Genomic DNA, 21,140 nt, shown 5'->3' on the forward strand with positions numbered 1-21,140 from the left:
GTTGAATAGGATTGGTTAAACGTCAACAATATGACTGACAAATACAAATAATGATTTGATATTATTATCATTAAACATTTAAATTAATAAAAAAGTTTAAGAAATTTTACGCCACGTGTGTTACTAATGAGTGAAGAAAATGTATCGTTATAATATTTTTGAAATACGATATTATTTATTGGTGTTTCTTTGTATTATTTCTACATGTATTTGCACTGAATATCATGGATTGGACGATTCTGTTCTGTTTAAATTAAATTGGGCTGGTGACTTAACAGATGAACTTTTGGTAAATTATATATTTATTATTTAGAAAATCTTTACTTTTATATACAAATACTGCGTGAAAAAAAAGTCAGAATAATGTATTGTATTCAATATAGTTGCTGATATTTACTGATAACAGAGTGTCGATACATCAGAAAGTACTAGAATATTAAATTTTCATAACAATATAGAATGTTGTCGATAGACGCACTTGATTCTCTCATTTTTCTTAATTATATTATCTTCGAAAATAGGTCGAGTTTGTTTTTTATATTGTAATCGTACTTAATTCTTATCGGATTGTATATGGGTTAAAATCGACCCCGAATAACGTTAAAAACCTATATCTACTATGACGGAAACCATTATTTTGGTCGGGATAGACAATGATTTGAGAAAAAATCAAACGACAACGCCAAACCTTTCATATGCAGGAGTTTGTGTTCTTAATAAATATTTTTCAGGGAATATTTATGATTCAAATATGCGTAAAAAGACGGACAAAATATTTTACCAAGCGAAACCTCTCTATTTACCCCCTTAATATCATATATTTATTAAGTTTTCCTTCTACTTGTATTTGAAAGTCGTTATTTTTTCGACTAATTTGCAAAACTATTTTCACAATTCAAATCGAATAGTTTTATTTTCGTTATTAATTCCATATTTTGATATTCAGATCATGTCCGAAAACAAAACTTCTTCAGAGTAGAGGATTGACTTAACAGATTAAATTTTTCGAATCGCAAAACTTCTCGATTTTCTGCGACCAAAAATTCTGTCCGAGTATATACGTGATTATTTGATAAATTATACGATTCTAAACATTTTTATATTGATTCTGCCAAAATTGCCCTTGTTCATATCGTAATAAGTCATAGATAGTTTATTTTCCCTTAATTCAAGATTTTATCATGTCGACAGAAATAAATAGCTTTGTAGTTTTCTCGTTATTGAAATTGTTGCTTTTGTATTTTATTTTTTTTATTTAAAACATTTTGGCAAGGGCAGTAAGCCATTAAAGCCATTTACAAAAATAAAAAATATTGCTATTTACAATCTTGATTATTTTACGTTGATCTTGAGCCGGACAATTAAAATATTGTTGTTAAAATAAGCAGTTCAATTGTATATAGAGGTCATGCGAGTGTTGGAAAGTAATATAATTAAAAGTTATAAAACATATTTTTCAGAAAAATTCAGAGCAACAAGAACAAATGATTGTAAAAACTGCTCAAAATGAAAAGTATAAATGTTTTTTACCTCATTTAGAACAGCGAGAATTGAACGATGCAGGTCTTTATGAAGGCCCATCACCAATAGAATTATTAAAATCTTTATTCACACAAAGTATGTGTACATTTCGTTTAGAATCATATTGGACATATGAAATATGCCACGGTCGATATATACGACAGTATCACGAAGATCGTGAAGGGAAAACGGTCAAGTTGCAAGAATATTTTTTAGGACAATGGGAAAAAAGTGAACAATTAAAAATTATTGAAAAATTGAAAGAAGAGGATGCGAAAACCGATCGAAATAAAAATGAACCTCCAACAAAACGAATTGAAGGTGCATTTTTACCTTATTTTGAAGTGACGATGGAAGGTGGTACAGTGTGTGATTTGAATAATAAACCACGCTCAACAAAGGTTCTTTATGTTTGTGTACCACATGGAAAGCATGAAGTATATTCTCTGAAAGAAACATCAACATGTGAATACGAAGTAATTATTCTAACACCGTTATTATGTAGTCATCCAAAATATAAGCCTAAAGAAACTGAAGAGAATGCAATCAATTGCGTACCATTAGATGGAAATCCAAAAAAACCTAAAAGTTTACTTGCCATGGAAGCGGAAAGTATTAAATTACGTCAACAAAGCAAGCTTACGGTAAATTAAATACAAATTTTTATTTTAAAAATATTGTAAGATATGCGTATACTTGTATGTGTTTTTTTATTTGCATTATAATTAACAGATTAAGGTATCTATTGATCAAATCTTTCTTTTTAAAAATAAATACCAAAATATAAAGGACCGATAATGGTGTCGCCCATCGCCCGTTAGTAACAGGCGATTCGCTATTTTATCTTAAATAGATTGAATGTTACTTTTTCATTAAAATTACACACAAATATTTATTTAAATAAAAAATATGCGGGACAATCTTTGGGGACTGCCAATAGAAGGGAAAACCAAGTAACTTGTGAATTGTATGTAATAATTCACAAGTTACTTAGTTTTCACTTCTATCGGCAGTCCCCAAAGATTGTCCCGCATGTTTTTTTATTTAAATAAATTTTTTTGTGTAATTTTAAAGCTTATTGAATTCATATATTGATAGTGGCATCTAAATAAGTAAAATTGCAGTATATTAAAGTCACACTAAAGCTGAATAAATTCAAACTAAGTGAAAATTTGTTCAATAACTACCTTATAACCGTATGTATTTGTAGTGAATAAATAAAATAAATTAGTTCTCTTTTAGTAATGCATAGCTTTAGTAATTAAAATTAAAAAACAGCTTCGAAATATTATAATGAATTAATAACTTTGTATTCTTTCTTTACATACGAAAGTTGAAGAAAGTTATACCATATGAAGACATGGGAATTTTATGGTTGGCAATGTTAATAAAATCTTTCATTTTTTTTGCAATTATTTTTCGTGCCCTCAAGTATCTATTGAACAGATTTCTTAATAACAAAAATATACAACAATAAATTGCAATTTTAACATCTCTTTTCCTTTAAGAAATAATTTAATTTATTTCTTTTTATGTAAAGAAATATGTACAGAATAAAATGTGTCATGTTGATTACAACTGATGTATTCAAATATTTTTGGGATGAGAATTAAAAATCTTGGTGAAAATTAGCTTAATAGGATGATTACGTTCGTATGGACTTTGATTAGTTGTTTCCTCCTCTTAAGTTTCAAAACATAATTTTGCAAACATAATATTACACTTCTGAAGTTTGGTGCTTTTCTTTCGGTCTTCTCTAAGTATTTAGAATCAATAAAGTTAAATATTGTTATTCTCCAATTTAAAGCTATGCTTCATTCGTCTTTGAAAAATGATATCGAATATTATTTTATAGGCTTGCACACACAATTTTGCACATAATATCACAAAATAAAATTGTTATGCAAATTTTTTCTGCTGAAGATTGGATCATGTTCAAATTAACTTCACCATGTTTATGTTCAAAGCTCAGCAATAAAAACTACTCTCTTTGTATATACACCCAAATTTAGTAATATTTAACACTATTTAATGCTTAATTATTATTATTTATTTAGGTAGTAAGAAAAATAAATGAAAATGAACGTATTAATCAGGAAGTCTTCTTTCATTAATTAGGTTTTCATTTTATACCAATCATATATTTCGAGCTCAAGATAATTGTGTTTTTACAATATATTTTTCAATCGCATTTTATTTGATTGCTGCGAAGAATACAAAACTTTGAGAAAAATTGATTTTCATTAATTTATTTTGCATATTTTTGCTGTCAGTTTTTTTCTCAGCAAAAAATTCGTAAAGCTAGGAAGTGGTGTGGCTTATTTTCACCGTTCATTGTTTCGGCAATTTGTGCATGATCCAATCGGTTAAAAAAATTTGGTAAACTAATTGCAGTAATGTGTAGAATGATTGACAAGATGAAGCTTTGAGTGAAAAACTTATAATTTTTTTCTTTAGTTTTGTAGCTATTTTATTTTTATGTAGATATGTTTTTATTGATGCATTTGTTTTAATTAGGATGACAAAACGAAGAAGGTATTTGCTGTGTTCAAAGTAGATACGGATAAGGTTTGTTTTTTTTTTTTTTAACTTTTTTTTTTTATTTTGCAAAATCAGTAAATGTGTTTATTTTTAAAAAAATAATATGTTTCAAATTGAAAATCAAAATCTGGCAGAATGATATATATGCAAATTCAAGTTAATTAGTTCAGCGGTAATTAAATTGAATTGAAAAAAAAATTAATATGTACCAGGAATCGAACCCGGATCTTGTATATCCATACCAAGCGTCTTAACCAATTGGGCCATATATGCTCTATGTATAATGTACAATTTTTTTCAACTGAACGAATTTTTGTTTTTGTTTTTTATTCAACTGTGGTTAATTTATAGGTTAATATCGTGGTGGTAAAATTAGGAACAAAAACTTATAAAAAGCAATCTCAACTGTGGTTAAGAATTTAAAGCTTAATACAGTGATGGTAAAATTAGGAACGAAAACTTATTTATAACGTTAAGTAAAATCTAAATAGAGTAATTTCCTCTAGTTAAGGTTCTCTGCCGCCCTTTTAGTTAGAATTCTCTATTTTAAATTAAAAAAGCCAAAATTTAGAATTAACTAAGAATTGGTGAAATAAACCATTATAAAATGTTAAATTATAGTAGTTTTTGAAATCTTACAATTAAATTGAACACATTTTCTAAAAATTATGCACAAATTTTGGAAGGAGACAACAGCGGCATATATAAAAAAAAATTTTGAACTATAGCCTTAAGGAAGGTTATTAGTAATCAAGGTGAAATTCTACTAGCGCGTTTTAACATAAACTTGATATGGGTATCGTGCCTTAGCGATATATTGGGAAGTATGACTATATCCTATTATTATTTAGAGGATACTATAAGTCAAAGATAATAAAAAAAAGTTTTACGGTTTCGATATCATCAGATTTTAATCAGAGAGGTCGTTAAAGAATGGCCCAAATGGCAAGAACCGGACAATGATAAGTTGATTCATTAGGCCCAAGCATCCAGCTTGTTTGCCTCTCTGCCAGCGTCCTGTAATAACTATTACCAAGTTTCCCACAGAGGCTCTCCGAAAGAAGATAATATGTTCTGAACGCCATGTCCATTCGGATCATTCTTTAACGATCTCTCTGATTTAAAATTTAGATTGAAGCTAAAGTCCTAATATTGATTTTTAATTCTAAAAGTTTCTTTAATTTCTAAGACTGTTAAGAAACATTTTGACGCCACTCGGGACTTAAAACTTGCCGACTGTAGTTTTATGAATCGAAGCTATGTGTTCTTTCCACGTAAGTACTTCTGTTCACTAATAAACAACTCTTTAAAGTCAAAATATATTAGAAAAGGCAATATCTCAGTAAATTGTAGAATCGTTTATTTTTTACTCTTAAAATTTATTTGTGTTCCATTGGTTTGAATTCGAACATAGATAGCCAGGAATGGGTGGATATCAAATAGTTTGTTTATTAATCGACAACCATTATATGTCTGTGGATTTAAATTTATTTTTATATGAAACAGATTGATTATTAACTGAAAAGATAAAGAGTGCATTGCAAGAGTCAAAAATTGACAAAAAATAACGATTTATTTTCCTATTACTATAGTAACAAGGGCTATGTTCAGGGTATTGATATTTCCGAATACTAATTTTTAGGTAGGTAAAAAGTTAACAAACGCTTATTGTTGATTGTTAATTATTGACTATCTAAATATCCTGTATCGATTTCTCTGATAAATTATATTTTTGTAAATATTTAGTGTATGTGTTCTGAGTTTTGTAAGCTAACAACAATACTGCTCGAAATTTGTACTTTGGTAACGTAACAGCCATTTTGTGTTGACTTTTAATGTAATGTAAACTTTGTTTGGAAGTACTTTTAATGTGCAATTTAGATAATACTGTTGCACAATTGAAAATTTGAACACATTATATCTCTTGCACTCATTTGATTTGGTCTTCATTTTCTTATTTTCATTTCATATAAATAACCGATCATTTTATTTTGTTGTTTTGAAACTATTTTAAATTTCAGGGTGGTGAAGCTCGCGTACGTCTTGAAATACGACCAATTGATGAACTAGAAGATACTACACGTAAACCTAAAGTGCCTCAAATTGACACTGGTATTTCAGATACATCACCTGTAGAGAGCTTTTTATTAGGCAAGAATTGCCTTAATGGGGTAAGATCCTTTTGTATACAAATGATTGCATTTAGAGAAAAAGAGTACTCCCAGTCAGCGGCCAAACCCTGCTTAACAGACAGGGCTTGCCAGTTTGCTCTTGAGCGTTTCTTTTACTAAATGCAGCCAATAAAGTTCATAAATGAATATAATCAAGCGACCCAGAGAACTAGGTCCAACCTGATGTCAGAACATGATGTCCCCCATCAAACTCTACAACTTTTATTTTATTAGTTATTTTTTGATTGGCTAACTACAAAACGAGATATTAGCAATAGTAAATTAAAATGCCCCATCCTGTATATATAATAAAATAAATATTTATTAAAATATTTTAGGGAAGTGGTTGGTGGAAATATGATTTTTGTTATGGCCGATATATCGAACAATATCATGTTGAAAAAGATGGATCACGAACATTGTTAAATTTGGGGCGTTTTGATAAGAAAACACATTTAGCATGGCTTGAAAAAAATCCACATAAACGTCCAAAACCTTTAGCTCAACGTAAACAATTGTCTCATTTTTATTCTGGTGGAACAGTTTGTGATAAAACTGGGAAAGCTCGGCAAACTGAAGTAAGTAATTAAAAATATAAATAAGTTTTAAAATATAGTTAACACTCTCTGACTATTCAAAATGTTTTAGGGGGTCAAAAAATATCCCCTTTTCCATAACTTTTTCATACGAAGCGAAAAACATTTCGGACGTAATTTCTTTTTTTATTCTTAATTATGACATTTTAGAATATGTATAACTTTAAATTATCACTTATAGACCAACAAATTTTACTCGCTGGCTTCAAGTTAAAATAACCTTTTTTTCTGTTATGTTTTTAGGTAAAATTAAAATGTTTAGAAAACTCATCGAGTCCAGGAGCAGTTCAATTATATTTATTGGAACCAAAGTATTGTGAATACATTCTTGGTGTTGAATCACCAATTATATGTGATATAATTGGCAAAGCAGATGAAAATGGTTTAGTAGAAATTCCCGAACATTTTGATAAAACATCGTTTGATAATGATTTAGAAGATAGTCAAACATCACCAGCGTTTAATTTAAATGATAATAATATAAATGATGTGATAAATGAGTAATCAATAATTTATTAATTTTTGTTCAAGTTTCATTTTAATTTTTTTAAACAAAAATAAAGTTAATGAAAATTATTAAAAGTGTGTTACGTTATTCAAATAATACCTAGTGAATTTATTTTTGAAATGAGATCACGCGTTCCTGTTCTATATTCTATATACTGTGTATAAAAAGATACTATTATATGTCTTCTTACAGACTTGTGAACAGTACAATAATATCAATACAAGCATCTAAGAGTATTCTTATACACATGGATTGATATATAGTGGTCCCCGGATAGAGGTAAACTTCAATTAATTTTATTTATCTGTCTGAAACAAAAGAAATTCAAAGGTCTATTATAAAATTAGCCTTTTTTAATACAAAAAAATTGCTGATTTATTAAAAATTATTTTCAAGACACAAACTAATGGTATCACTATTAATAGTGGCATATAGTTAAAAATTTACTTATTAATTACAAACGTATCAGTACGGCTGGTTATTTTGTTTTTATCTCCAACTGCTAAAGGCATTTCCCCTGTAAAAAGAACACAAATTTTTATTAAAGATTTTTGTTAAATTGAAAAAATTAAGTGTGTCCAAATATTTTCCATATTACGTACCCACTAAATGTGGATGTCTGCGTTTGCGGTATATTTGATTGTTGAGCTAGATTACCAAATCCTACTGTATTTTGTGTTGCTAAGTTTGCAAATGTCGAATTTTGTGGTACTGATCCGAAAGCAGGTGCAGCTACAAAAAACAAAAAAATTTCAAAACTCAATTGTATTTTATGCTCTTTAATAATACAACAAAAACTAAGAAATTTAAGTACTTACCAGCTGGTGTTGGTGAAGCTCCAAAAACTTTTTGTGGTGAACCAAATGTAGGAGAACCTCCAAAGGTTGGGGGTGATCCAAATGCCGGAGGGGATCCAAATGCAGGTGGTGATCCGAATCCAGAGGCTGGTTTTTGAAATGCTGTCGGTGAACCAAATCCAGACTGACTGATTGATTGGCCACCTGAGCTAAATGCACCAGTTATTGGTTGACTTTGCTGAGTAGGTGCTTTAAATGTGTTATTGAATTGCGATGATCCAAAAACACTACGATTTGTATTTTGATTAGCAAATGGTGAATTACTGTTTGTATTTGTTTGTGGGCTACCAAATATATTATTAGATGGTTGTGGGCTACCAAAAGTAGGTTTTGCACCAAATGCTGGTGCTTGCCCAAAAGCAGGTGTAGACGGTTTAGCTCCAAATATATTAGTAGTTTGTTGTCCAAAAACTGAATTCGAATTAGTTGGTTTTGCAAATATCGATCCAGTATTTTGTGTATTGCTTGTGGCACCAAACACCGATTGTTGTTCAGTGGAAGGTTTTTGTCCAAAAATATTTCCACCTGTTTGTTGCTGTGTTTGATTTACTTGACCAAATACAGAACCTGATGTGTTTTGACTAAATACAGATGGGCTACATATTTGTGAGCCCATAAATGTGTTTTGATTAGCTGTTGTAGCAGGTGTTTGATTAAAAATATTTTGACTAAAACTAAATCCAGAATTTGATTGAGGTGTGGTCTGATTTGATTGTGCTGAATTTACAAAACTGAATGTTGATGCACCACCTGTTGACGTCGATACAACAGCTGCGCCACTATTTGTTGTAGATGGTTGTGGTGATAAAGCTGAGACAGTTAAATTACCAAAATTGAATGAATTGTTTGGTGCTGAAGTTGTTGCATTCGTAGATGAAACTGATAAGTTTCCAAAACCAAAACTCTGAGTCGACGATCCAAATCCAAATGAAGATTGTGTTGTAGTGTTTGTATTCAACGCACCAAATAAAGATGGCGTTGTTGTGGTACTTGTTGTACCAAATGGAGATTGTGATACTGTTGAAGTTGGTACGCCAAATGGAGACTGCGCTGTTGTAGAACTAGGTGCAGTAAATGGAGACTGAGCTGGTGTAGAATTTGATACACCAAATGGAGATTGGGTGGTTGTAGTAATTGGTGTACCAAATGGAGATTGAGCCGTTGTAGCACTCGTGGCACTGAATGGAGATTGTGTCGCTGTAGTACTTGGTGTACCAAATGGAGACTGTGCTGGTGTAGAACTTGGCACACCAAATGGAGATTGCGTTGTTGTAGTACTTGGTGTGCTAAATAGCGACTGAGTCGTTGTAGTACTTGGCGCACCAAATGGAGATTGCGTCGATGTGGTACTTGGTGCACTAAATGGAGACTGAGCTGGTGTAGAACTTGGGGCACTAAATGGAGACTGCGCTGTTGTAGTACTTGGGGCACTAAATGGGGATTGTACCGTTGTTGTACTTGGCGCACTAAATGATGATTGTGTCGCTGTAGTACTTGGGGTACTAAAAATAGACTGTGTTGTTGTAGTACTTGGCGAACTAAATGGTGCCTGCGTTGTTGACGTAGTTGGTGTACCGAACAAAGACTGTGTCGTTGCAGTACTTGATGCATTAAACAACGATTGTGTTGTCGTTGAAGTAGCTGGTGAATTAAATAAAGATTGTGTTGTTGTAGAACTCACTCCTCCAAATAAAGACTGCATTGGTTTAGTGTTTGTAGTAAATGCCGATTGTGTTGTTGTTATTGCTGTTGTTCCAAATGAAAGTGCTGCGGTAGCGGTAGCGGTTGTAACTGTTGGTGTTTTAGATTCTCCAGCGTCTGTCGTCGTTATCGAGCTCGTATTACCAAATGTTAAATTCACTGCAGATGACGATACTGTAGCTGTTGTCGTTGTTACAGCGTTATTTCCTCCTGCTAATGCGAATGAAGTTGCAATTTTTTGATCATCAGTTTTTGTCAATTCTTCAGATGAACTTGTGGAAATTGTATTATTACCAACACTCGATGGAGTAATTTTTGCATCGGTTTTTTGTATAAATTGAAACGATGTAGAAGTGTTTGTATTTAAACCAAAACCAGGTGTACTGGTTTTTGTACCCGAAAATAGAGATTGATTTGATGGTGTACTTGATATGTTACCAAAAATAGATGGAGTTGAGGTATTAGTAGGACTTGTGGTCACTGCAGATGGTGTTGCAGCAGGTTTATTAGGGCTTGATATATTTCCGAATAGCGATGAACTTGTTGAACCGAAAATCGATGGAGCCGTTGATACAGCGGTACTTGTTGTTACTGTTGTGGGAGTTCCAGCTGATGTCGCCTTTGAACTACCGAAGATTGATCCACCTGAAGTACTTGTTCCAAATATCGATGGTGATGAAGTTGGAGCACTAGTGGATGTAATTGTAGTACCACCAAAGAGGGGCGTTGAGTTTCCGAATAAAGAATTTCCTGGCTTCATTGAAAATGCTGATGATGTCGTTGTTATCGGAGCAAATCCTGCACCACCAAACAGTGGTTTAGACTGATCCAAACCACTGAAACTAAACGAAGATGTATTTGCAGTTACATTTTCAGTTTTTTGATTGGTTAATGATGCAAAACCTTCATTTGATTTATTTTTAGTATCAGCGATTGAAGTAGCCGTTTTATGATTTGATTTATTATCTCCTATCGAAAATTGGAAAGCATTTGATGTACCAAATGATGAACTATTCTGAGGTACAGCAGAAAAGCTAGAAGAGGGTGGTGTTTGGAATAATTTTGTTCCTTGTGTCGTATTTCCAAATAAGGGTGTTTGTTTTTGAATCGATTCCGATTTAATATTGAGTTCAGCAACATTTTTCACTTGATCCATGGATGTTATTGTATTGTCAATTTTTAATGGTGTCGTTGGAGGTGTTACATTTTCATAATAATCAAATAATTTCTTTGAAACCTTATTTTGTGATTTTACTTCTGGTTTCATATCATCGATTATTTTTGTAACAGCAATCGGTGTTGTCTCCACAATTGGCATTGATACAAGTTTTCTAGATAATAAATCAATATGTTTTTTTGGTGATACAAATTTTGTTGGAAGTATTGAACTTGATAATTTATTTTTTGTTGGTTTGTTTGGTGTAATTCGAGTTAATTTATTTGATAATAATAGCGCTCGTAATTTATCTTCCTTTTGAATTGTAAATTTTTGTTGATTCTCTTCAATAAATTGATATTTTGCTAATAAAACATCATTATTATTACTAACATTCAAATTTTTTAAATTATCAACCAAATTTGGTACATCTGCATCAGATTTTAAATTCATTAATAATGACATTTTATCTTGTTTACGTGCACGAGATTTAACACGAGCTTTAATATCTTTAATTAAAAAATTCTGTCGTAAAATAATCTCATTTTGTTTGATCATCGATTGGTAGATTGCTTCTAACGTTGGAGTATGATAAATATTTTTAGCAACACGTTGGCACGAATCTTGAAAATCATTCCATTCTTCGTCAATGCTTTGATTGACTTGATTTAGTTGGGATTCGACATAATATAATAATCGTTTTATTTCTGATACTTTTTTATCACTGATTGGATCAATTTCTCGAGTTTTAAATAATTCTACATATTTGGGATTAGATAAACGTTTATAGCGTGATTGAGTCTCTTCTTGTAAAGCAAATCCTTCAATTAATAATTGTTTTAATGAATGTATTTCAGATTTTTGTGTGGCTGTAGTTTCAACTAATTCATTAAAAAAATTCACTAATAATTCACAACGCTCAACTAATTCTGTTTTATCTTTATCGCTGCCTACTTCAATATTTATTTGTCGGCATCGAGTCAATAATATATTGATTTCTGATTGGAAATTTTTTAATTCTTCATTGATTAAGGAAAATACAAAGCTATTGTCGGCAGTCTCGGATCGTACAGTTTCATCGGGTTTTGATTGTGTCTGAGGTATTTCTATAGGTTTAGTTTCATTTGCAATAGTTGGAACATCTTTAGTTATTGGCCTTGTTGATTCAGAAGCATTTGATTGAACAGTTGAATTTGCAATTGTATTAGATGAAATATTGGGAACATTAGGTACAAAAAAATTTGATTTTGGTGGTTGAGCTCCAAATTCTTTTATTATCTAAAACAAAAGTTAGTATTTTATAAATGAAACACATAATTTTTGTTTCAATCCAATTATCTAAAGCCCTGATCCGAATTACATTTATTGAATTTTTTTATTCGCGTGGTTACTTCAAAGTTTAAATAATAATAAATCAAATAGAGAACCTTTTTCGTTTTACGCTAACAATCAGTTGATTACCTTTATATTCTATGCCACGTGCTTTATAATGGCAGTATCGTTCTTTTAAAAATTTAATTGGTTGTTTGAATGAAAGGGAAGGAGCTTTCTAATAGTGGTAAATTATCTGAAAGTTTAGACATAACAGAGCAAATTTTTAATTTGAAATAAGATGAGAAGAATATCACGTAAGTTCATTGAGACTTTAATAAAAATAATATCAATTCCGTTAGAAAATTTAATCCAGTTTTAAACTATATTTACAGAATAAAAAAACCATTCATTTGTCTGGGCAAATTGCTTTCTCACGTGTATAAAGATATGGAAGTCGACCTAAATTATAGGTATAGTGATACTTTATTCTGTTTAAATTTAATTAGTAAATGGCGTGTCACCATGTCAAAATTTTTTGACATCTATGGCCTCATTAAACATTTCTTTAAAAAAATGGCATGTTTATACATAAATAATAAGGGTATAAGCTTTAACTTCTAGTTGACCCTTAATTGACAACTAATGTTAAAAAATATTATCTATTTAAGATATAATTAATTTACTTACCGGAGTTGACGTGGCATTAGCAAAAGAAAAAGGTTTTGCTATTTGTGCAGATGGTTGGTTGATTGTATGTGTATTAGTTTGTAATGGTTGTTGTTTAGATGTAATATCGTCTGGTAATTTTTGCCATTGTAGGAACTGATGATTGGCTTGATTAGCCTGTAATTGTTGCGGTTGTTGTGGTTTTGCAAACTGATTACTGGTTGCATTAGCCTGTAACTGTTGCGGTTGTGGCGGTTTTGCAAACTGATTACTGGTTGCATTCGCCTGTAATTGTTGCGGTTGTTGTGGTTTTGTAAACTGATTACTGGTTAGATTAGCCTGTATTTGTTGAAATTGTGGTTGAGGTGCTACAGTATTCATACTCGATGCTGGTGGTTGAACTGTAGCAGGGGCAGATTGAATTACAGGTGTTAAGTTTTCTGTAGTAAAATATTGCAATCCACTTTGATCTGGACAAGCTTGTGGAGGTGAACATATCATAGACACACCTTGTTTCAAATTAATTACATTAAATACACTTAAAACACCTTCATGTGATAAAATATATAAGATAGGCATCGGTGGCAATACTTGATTTTCACCCCATGGTAATTGCAAAGTTGAACTTGTATCAAAAGCAAATCCAATTGGATATGTTTCTTCTTTGGACGCAGATAATGGTAATTCCGCACGTGATTCATCTGATTGGATCCATTGTTGCCATGATGTTCCACCACTACCATCTAATATACCTAGTACAGCTACTTCCATGCTATTCGCAGATGCTGTCAGCACTAAGTTCCATACTTGTTGATGTATAAAATAAAATCGTGGTTGTTGTAAACTACCACTACTATAACATATATCCTCAAAATTGACATATGATGTTGGAGCACCTTTTGGAACATTGACAACAATTATGGAGAGCGGTGTTGAATTATCTTGTAAACTACGATACGATGCAATAAATTGATAATTTGTTACCCATAATACATTTACAACCGTAATATTGTTGGGGGTTTGACTTAATGGTGGCCCTGGGTAGGTTTTTACTATTTTTAAATCTGGCTTGTATTGCGAGAGTGAACCATTTAATGCTCCAATTACAATTTGTTTTCCTTTAGGACTCCAACATAAACACCTATTTATAATTAATATTTTTATTTATAGTAAATGAAATTCAAGATCACTAGAGACTATTGGTTCAGAAGACCGGGTGCTAGAGACTTTACCGAATTGATGACTTTTTAAGTCTTGAGAAATGATAGGCTGAGGTAATTTTTCAAAAAGATATTGTTCAAAATATTGGTTTTCATGAAAGTGTTGAAATTTAAGAGAGTAGAAGTGAAAAACCAACTAACGAGTTAATTGTTAAATACGCTACGTTTATTTAGTTGAACATCAATTTTTGAACTGTTTCTAATTTTATTAAGAGTTTGAATTCGACTTTGATCTAAAATTGTGCCAAATCTGTAAAGTTTATGCAAAATTTTTTTAAACAGTATTTGTAGAATAAAACTTCCTTAATTCGTATAAAATCTAGCATTGGGGACTCGTGCACCAATAGCCTCTAAATATTTGGATTATAGAATCATACTTAGACTGTGATTGAGGTGGTAAACAATTTAATTGAATTCCATTTGGATTAATATCAACTACAACCACAGATCCATCTGATATGCATGCGGCTAATACATTAGGAATACTTGGATTCCAAGCGATTTCAATTACGCTAGTATTTGGAGTTGCTGATAGTCTTATTTCTTGAACAATCTGGACATTCTATTATAAATAAATAAAACTTTACTATCACGTAAGACTAACAATTGTTTATTATTAAGTTTTTGGTGTAATGGTCGGTTCATAAAATAAAAAATTAAAATTTCATTGTGATTTAAGAAAATAAATAATCATTAACAGAGTTAAAAACATTTTTGATCAATGAAGTCTGGTAAAATTGAACAAAATTATACTACTACATTCTACATGGATTACACAGGTCTGCAAAAATATTTTTTGTCAGCTGCATGAGATATTTTTACTGAATTATATGTTTTAAAATGCGCTGATTTCAGAAGTGATGGCCATTTTTTTTCTATCACGTAAGGTTTTTTGCAAATTCAAACACAAAAATTAGGTAAAAGCACTCGTTTATTAAAAATTATACAGTAGCCTGCAAGCATAATGACATCCAATCTTCCTTGGTATCGTGAAACCGCTCCCCCTGTTCTTCACTGTAAGCTCCCAGGTTTTCAGGAAAATATTCTATGTAGGAGTGTAAAAAATGGACCTTCAGGCTTATCTTGCAGCTTTGAGCTTCGTATGCTGCTAGTTGAATAATGGTTTTGTAGTCAGGATCCTTAGTATCCCATAAGCATAAGAAGCATGGGTATTTAGTATAGCCTGTCTGCTGACCCAAAAGCATCGTGAGTATTTTGAAGTCCCCACAAACCAACCATTGATGATCCTGATATTTGATTCTTTCCAGGGTAATGGCCAAATTGTTATATAGTTAGTTTTCTTCCATATGCACAGAATAACCAATTGGAAGCGAAGCTAATTTATTTTTATTATGCAATAACTTTAAGACTAGTTTAATATAATATTACTATAAAATACTATATAATACTACTTTATGTTGTTACTAATATCTATGAAAACCTATGTGATAGAATGTTTTGAATAGTTTTCCTGTTTTTGGGAGGTCAAAATCTATAAGAAAATGTAAAAAAATCTTATGCAGTTTCTTGGTCGCAAACCTGTGTTATTTGTATCATCTAAGAGATCAGGAATGAGAGGAATTCCTGCCAAGTGTATAACAATAAGTTCCCGTGATTTCACATGATACAAATAATGTACTCTCTTATTCATTGATACTAAAAGTTTATCCATTGATAAATTTCAAATGGATTGAACTGACTTACAAATGAGATTAAATTAAATTGTATTATTTACCTGTGATAAAAAACTTGTAACTTGATAAATAATAGCGATTGGGCAACTATCCCTTGTAGTAACAATACATAATAAACTACTATCACAATTAACAGCTACGTGAGTTATTGATGTTGATAGATTGATTGTTCGATGCTTGTAGCTTGCAACTTCATTTTTGGATTTAATGTTTGTAATTTCATTTGAAAATAATACTAAAAGAAATGTTCAAAAATGAATAAGTATGTGTGTGTGTTATTATCGATATAATTAAAAAAATTACTTTGTAAATTATTCTGACATCCAATGAAAACTAATCCATATAGACTTGCAGCGCTGATGAGATTAGGATATTCTGTTGGCGTTAATTTTTCATTGGATTGAAAAACTCTTAATCTACATTGTAATTTGAATTTAAATTCCTGTAATATAACAAAGACAAATGGTTAGTATTTGAATACTTCTTCTTATTATTCAAAATATAATACCTCAACATCTAGAGGTGTAGGAGCTAACTCCATTTTAAAAATATTTTTAAATTCAGCGTCGTAAATAAGTTATAAAGATATTATAAATACCACGATATTCAGTAAGGTGAAATTTTTTAAAAGTCACTGATTTAATTAATAAGATATTAGTAGATAAAAAATACTTTTATTTTTATTTTTAAATAAAACGATTTTCCATATTTCTATTTGAAAGGTTGTATTCATTTCATATTTTTAATTTTGTGTCAAGTATGTAGGCTACGTTCAGCAAATCAACGGCTAATCGTGAAATTAAAAATAGAATTGGAATACGCAAGAGATGAGAATCTAATAGTTAAATACGTGATAATTTTGGTAGAAACCAAAAGTTTCCCAAATTAATTCATATTTGTTAAAAATAATCTTAAAACGTCATAAAATTGTTGGCAATTACAATATAAATAAAAATGCACAGTTAGTGTTTTCTGTCCAGCTAAGGACTCAGTTAATCAATCACAAGTCATCATTTGATACGTTGCGTAACAAACTTATGACTCGACCTAACATATATTGGTCAGCGTCTTTCATCGTTTTTCGAGTCTTAATTAAAGACATAGAAAATGAACTGAGCGTTCTTTATCCATCTGCAAATCAAATCCGGACAGGAAGGTATAGAGATGCAAAACGTTCTGTATGCCTATAAAATTTTTTCGGGATTCTACTTCTAAACAAAACCTTCCCATCAAAGTTTGTCTGAATCGTTTTTTGGAATTTAGACTTTATTCAACAAGAACGATCAAATTATTTTCAGGATGGAAAAAGGCTAGTAGTTTAATACGCATTGAGCGACCACGGGTTGATCTTTTTTGAAGATTTATATATGTATCCGAGATAAATAAAATCACTCTTCTAGTGCGAGCTACTATATAAAAGCCAATTCGTGGTCGCTACTAAACTCAATTCGCTTTTTTAATTCTAGAAATAATTATTTTCTTCATTTTCCTTCTAAATCGATTTCATCATTCATAATTTAAATTCGTGTAGCTCAATGATATGAAGTGTAGAGGACATGGCCTCTAGTGGAGAGGTCAGAAGAAGAAAGTAATCAGGTGGTCTAAATTGGAACTACTGAAAAAGGGGTCCACTTCCTGTTTAATAGTACAGTTTTGTATCGCCAGTAGGCGGGATTTATCTGATTTGAATATTGTTATTGACCCTAAAAATGGTAAGTGCAAGTATTGCCATCTGGTGGTCTAAATTGGAACTACTGAAAAGGGGTCCACTTCCTGTTTAATAGTACAATTTTGTATCGCCAGTAGGCGGGATTTAACTGATTTGAATATTTTTATTGACCCTAAAAATGGTAAGTGCAAGTATTGCCATCTGGTAGTCGAAATTCTAACTACAGAATTCGGGTCTTCTTCTGATTTTTATTAGTACTAATTATTATCACCAGTTGGGGAATTGCAACTTTCAGTTATCATATTACCCACCTCACCATTTTATATTTAAATCAGTTAGCACCAGGTCAGCTCAGCACTTTAGAATCGCGAATAGTAAATAAAGCTCTTAAAACCTAATTTTAACTCAATGAATTAAAACTTAATTTAATTTTAATAAAGTAATTTAATAAAAACTTTATCAAAAGCGGATAAAAAAGTTTGTCATTAAAAATTATTACTTTTTCAACTTGTCGTTTTTTATCTAGCGAAGGCTTGAACCAATGCGCAATGTATTTAGTTTAACTTAATATGAACAGAGGTCAGTTAAGATATTAATTTTAAATCATAGAATAATGTTTTTATAATTTCGTATTTATATTTAGATACATTATTTTAAGCATCTTTGCTTATTAATTAAAATATGATCACAAAGACTTAAAGAATACGTTAGCTCCAAAATATCCCTTTTTAATTTATTGGCTTAAATATGTGAATTTTTGATTTCCCAAATTTTTATTCCATAATGAACGCCCATCGCAACTAAATTCTTCGTAATTTCCGAAAGCGGAATTTGAAAATAAGATACAAACTAGAAATTGAAATGATGAAGGAGGCATACATTTAGTGATCACGTGGCCTTTTTTTTTTAAAAAAAAAACTAACAATCAACCTTTATTAAAAAATATGGACTAAAAAGCATAAAATAAATTTTTAGTCAGCTTCATCACTTCACTACTTAAATAGTTGGGAATTTTTACCCAGAAATAAGTACATTTTCTATTCTTGTACATACCCGATAAACAAGAATCGAAAGAGAAATTGCTTGAAATAATTTTGCATACGATGACCTTTTTACCGTATGTATTATATCCTTTTTAAGAACCCTAAAAGCTATACAAATTACAAAACGAACTACTACGGTCAGCTACTGAGCCTAAATGGGACCAAACATACTTTTCAAAAGATTATACTCAATATCTGGATGACCGAGCTTTGCTCGGTATTTTTTTACTTAAAAAGACAAATTTTATCACTAAAATAAGAACCGTTTAAAACTCCACATAACTACCAATTGGAATCCCTTGGTACACCAATAGATGTCAGGGACAGTCCTATTTTACATTGTATGTAAGAACCGTTTAAAACTCTACATAACTACCAATTTGAATCCCTTGGTACACCAATAGATGTCAGGCACAGTCCTATTTTACATTGTATGTTTCAATTTTTCATGAAAAGACGGATAAAACGACATTTCTGATAAATGAAACCTAGCTAGATCGACTTATCGCCCCAAAAAACCCCTACATACTCATTTTCATGAAAATCGTTGGAGCCATTTCCAAGATCGTTGATATATATATATATATATACAAGAATTGCTCGTTTAAATATATAAGATTATAATCATTTTCACGTGACAACCAGTGGATTAAAATAGAATTTTGAGAAAAGGCTTAAACTAGGTTTCAGTAGGCATTGAATAAGCAGATATATATTAAGAAACCATAGTAATTTATAGTAATACTGTTCAAATGTATGAATTAACTACCTAAAAGAATAGCCTACTCTTTTACTAGTCTAGTTAGGCCACTGCTGTTTTTTTAAGATTTAAATGGATTTAAGACTTCTTCACGCCATAAGTGATTTTCACTGTTTGGATTTATTTAATGACTTAATTACCTAATTTAGTTAATTATAAAACGTGCAACACACTTAAGAAATTAAAATCAATAAGAAAATTTCGCTTTCAAAACAATTATCGTATAAGAATGTATTAAAAAACGTTTAATAATATGTATATAATATATACCTACCCATCAATTATTATATCAAAGGTATTTATGTTTTTGGCAATATAAAAATAACGCCCAAAATTAACATATTATACCTAAGTATTATTATTTTATAATAAAAATAAAAAATACGAATATTTATTGATTAAACGTGGTATGCATATTTTGAATAATTTGTGTTATATATTAAAAAAAAAAATAAAAATAATAATAATAATAAACAAGCCTTTTTGCAACACATCAACAACGAACAACCTACGTGTGACCGGGAATAACATTGACCTAGTCCTTTAAAACAAAACAACTTTAGCGGATCCATTGCGGAATCAGTAGAAGAAATCTGCATAAATTTGCAATAACAGCCAACGCATATCAATTAAGTTAAATATATATGTATTTATTGTACACAGGTATATACTATACACTTATTTAATGAATTGTAACAGTTAGATACATATTCTTTATTTAATGTTAAGGTTGTTCAGTGCTATATAGCCAAATTAAATCCTCAGTGGGTCCTAGACAAAATACAAAGTCAAATCAATTTGAATGTCCCGAGAAAAACTGTATTATATATCAGGATATATCCGATGATTTCTTTTGATTAAAAAAAGGTAAAACTGAGATCATAATGGATCTAGTTATATCTTAGTAGATGTACACTTGTTCGTCTGTGTAGATCTACTTACATCACAATTGATGTACAGTAGTTCATCTGTGTACATCAGAGTACATCAATGTACACAAGCGTACATCAGTGTTGGTTTACATTTATATCAATGTGTTAGAGTAGATCAAAACTGACGCAGTACGTATACTCAATGTCACAAAAATGGCACTTTTTCTGACAGTGAGTTGATGAACAAAAGTTTAAATGTAAAAGTTATTCTTTATAAAAAAAGTAACAATTTTTTTTTGAAATATTTTTTCATAAACATTACTGTAAAAGATAGGGAGTTGAAAATTTGTACGTAACTTCAACTAGTCACCTTATGAAACATTTTCGAAGAATGAAAAAAAATTCAAGATAATACTTACGAAAATTTCAAAAATTGAATAAGTGCTACTTGTATAAGTACCTACGTTCTTTTCAAAGTTTTAATATAGAACGAAATTCCATTCGCGTAAATTTTTTGTATCTGTGAATATCTAAGGAAATTTAAAATATATTAAATATTCTAGAAACATTAAAGAAATTACAAAATATTCTAGAAACATTTGTTCTAGAAGTTTTAAATGATCGAAGAACCTTAGCTTACAATTTTAGAACATAAAAAATAAAGTTTGTTTTGTAATAAGTGATATTTAAATAATTTATTTTTGTTCATTTTTATTTTTTGTAATTGACACCGAATTTAAAAATTTCAATGTTATATTAATTATTTAAATAAATTTATTTTTTAATTTAATTTAAATATTTTAAAATTAAATAATATAGCTTCATCTAAGTACGATATAGAATTGGTCTCA

At 30.4% G+C, this 21,140-nt stretch overlaps 2 protein-coding genes across 2 annotated transcripts; one reads left to right on the top strand and one right to left on the bottom strand.

Annotated features, from left to right (window-relative positions):
• Positions 1-58: 58 nt before the first annotated feature.
• LOC123294567 (endoplasmic reticulum lectin 1) lies at positions 59-7,333 on the top strand. The gene is made up of 6 exons (XM_044875639.1): positions 59-289; positions 1,461-2,165; positions 4,039-4,089; positions 6,084-6,233; positions 6,572-6,811; positions 7,073-7,333. Exons 1-6 carry the CDS (start codon positions 140-142, stop codon positions 7,331-7,333), a joined length of 1,557 nt encoding a protein of 518 aa, XP_044731574.1. The 5' UTR covers positions 59-139.
• Positions 7,334-7,695: 362 nt separating this feature from the next.
• LOC123295965 (nuclear pore complex protein Nup214-like) lies at positions 7,696-16,518 on the bottom strand. The gene is made up of 9 exons (XM_044877427.1): positions 16,454-16,518; positions 16,249-16,387; positions 15,987-16,180; positions 14,629-14,813; positions 13,053-14,172; positions 11,445-12,329; positions 8,156-11,366; positions 7,940-8,069; positions 7,696-7,854 (listed from the first exon to the last, which is right to left on the bottom strand). The coding sequence occupies exons 1-9, from the start codon at positions 16,484-16,486 to the stop codon at positions 7,827-7,829; spliced, it is 5,925 nt and encodes a 1,974-aa protein (XP_044733362.1). The 5' UTR covers positions 16,487-16,518; the 3' UTR covers positions 7,696-7,826.
• Between the last annotated feature and the right edge of the window lie 4,622 nt (positions 16,519-21,140).

Source organism: Chrysoperla carnea, chromosome 3 (assembly GCF_905475395.1).
Source record: "Chrysoperla carnea chromosome 3, inChrCarn1.1, whole genome shotgun sequence".
NCBI lineage: Eukaryota > Metazoa > Arthropoda > Insecta > Neuroptera > Chrysopidae > Chrysoperla > Chrysoperla carnea.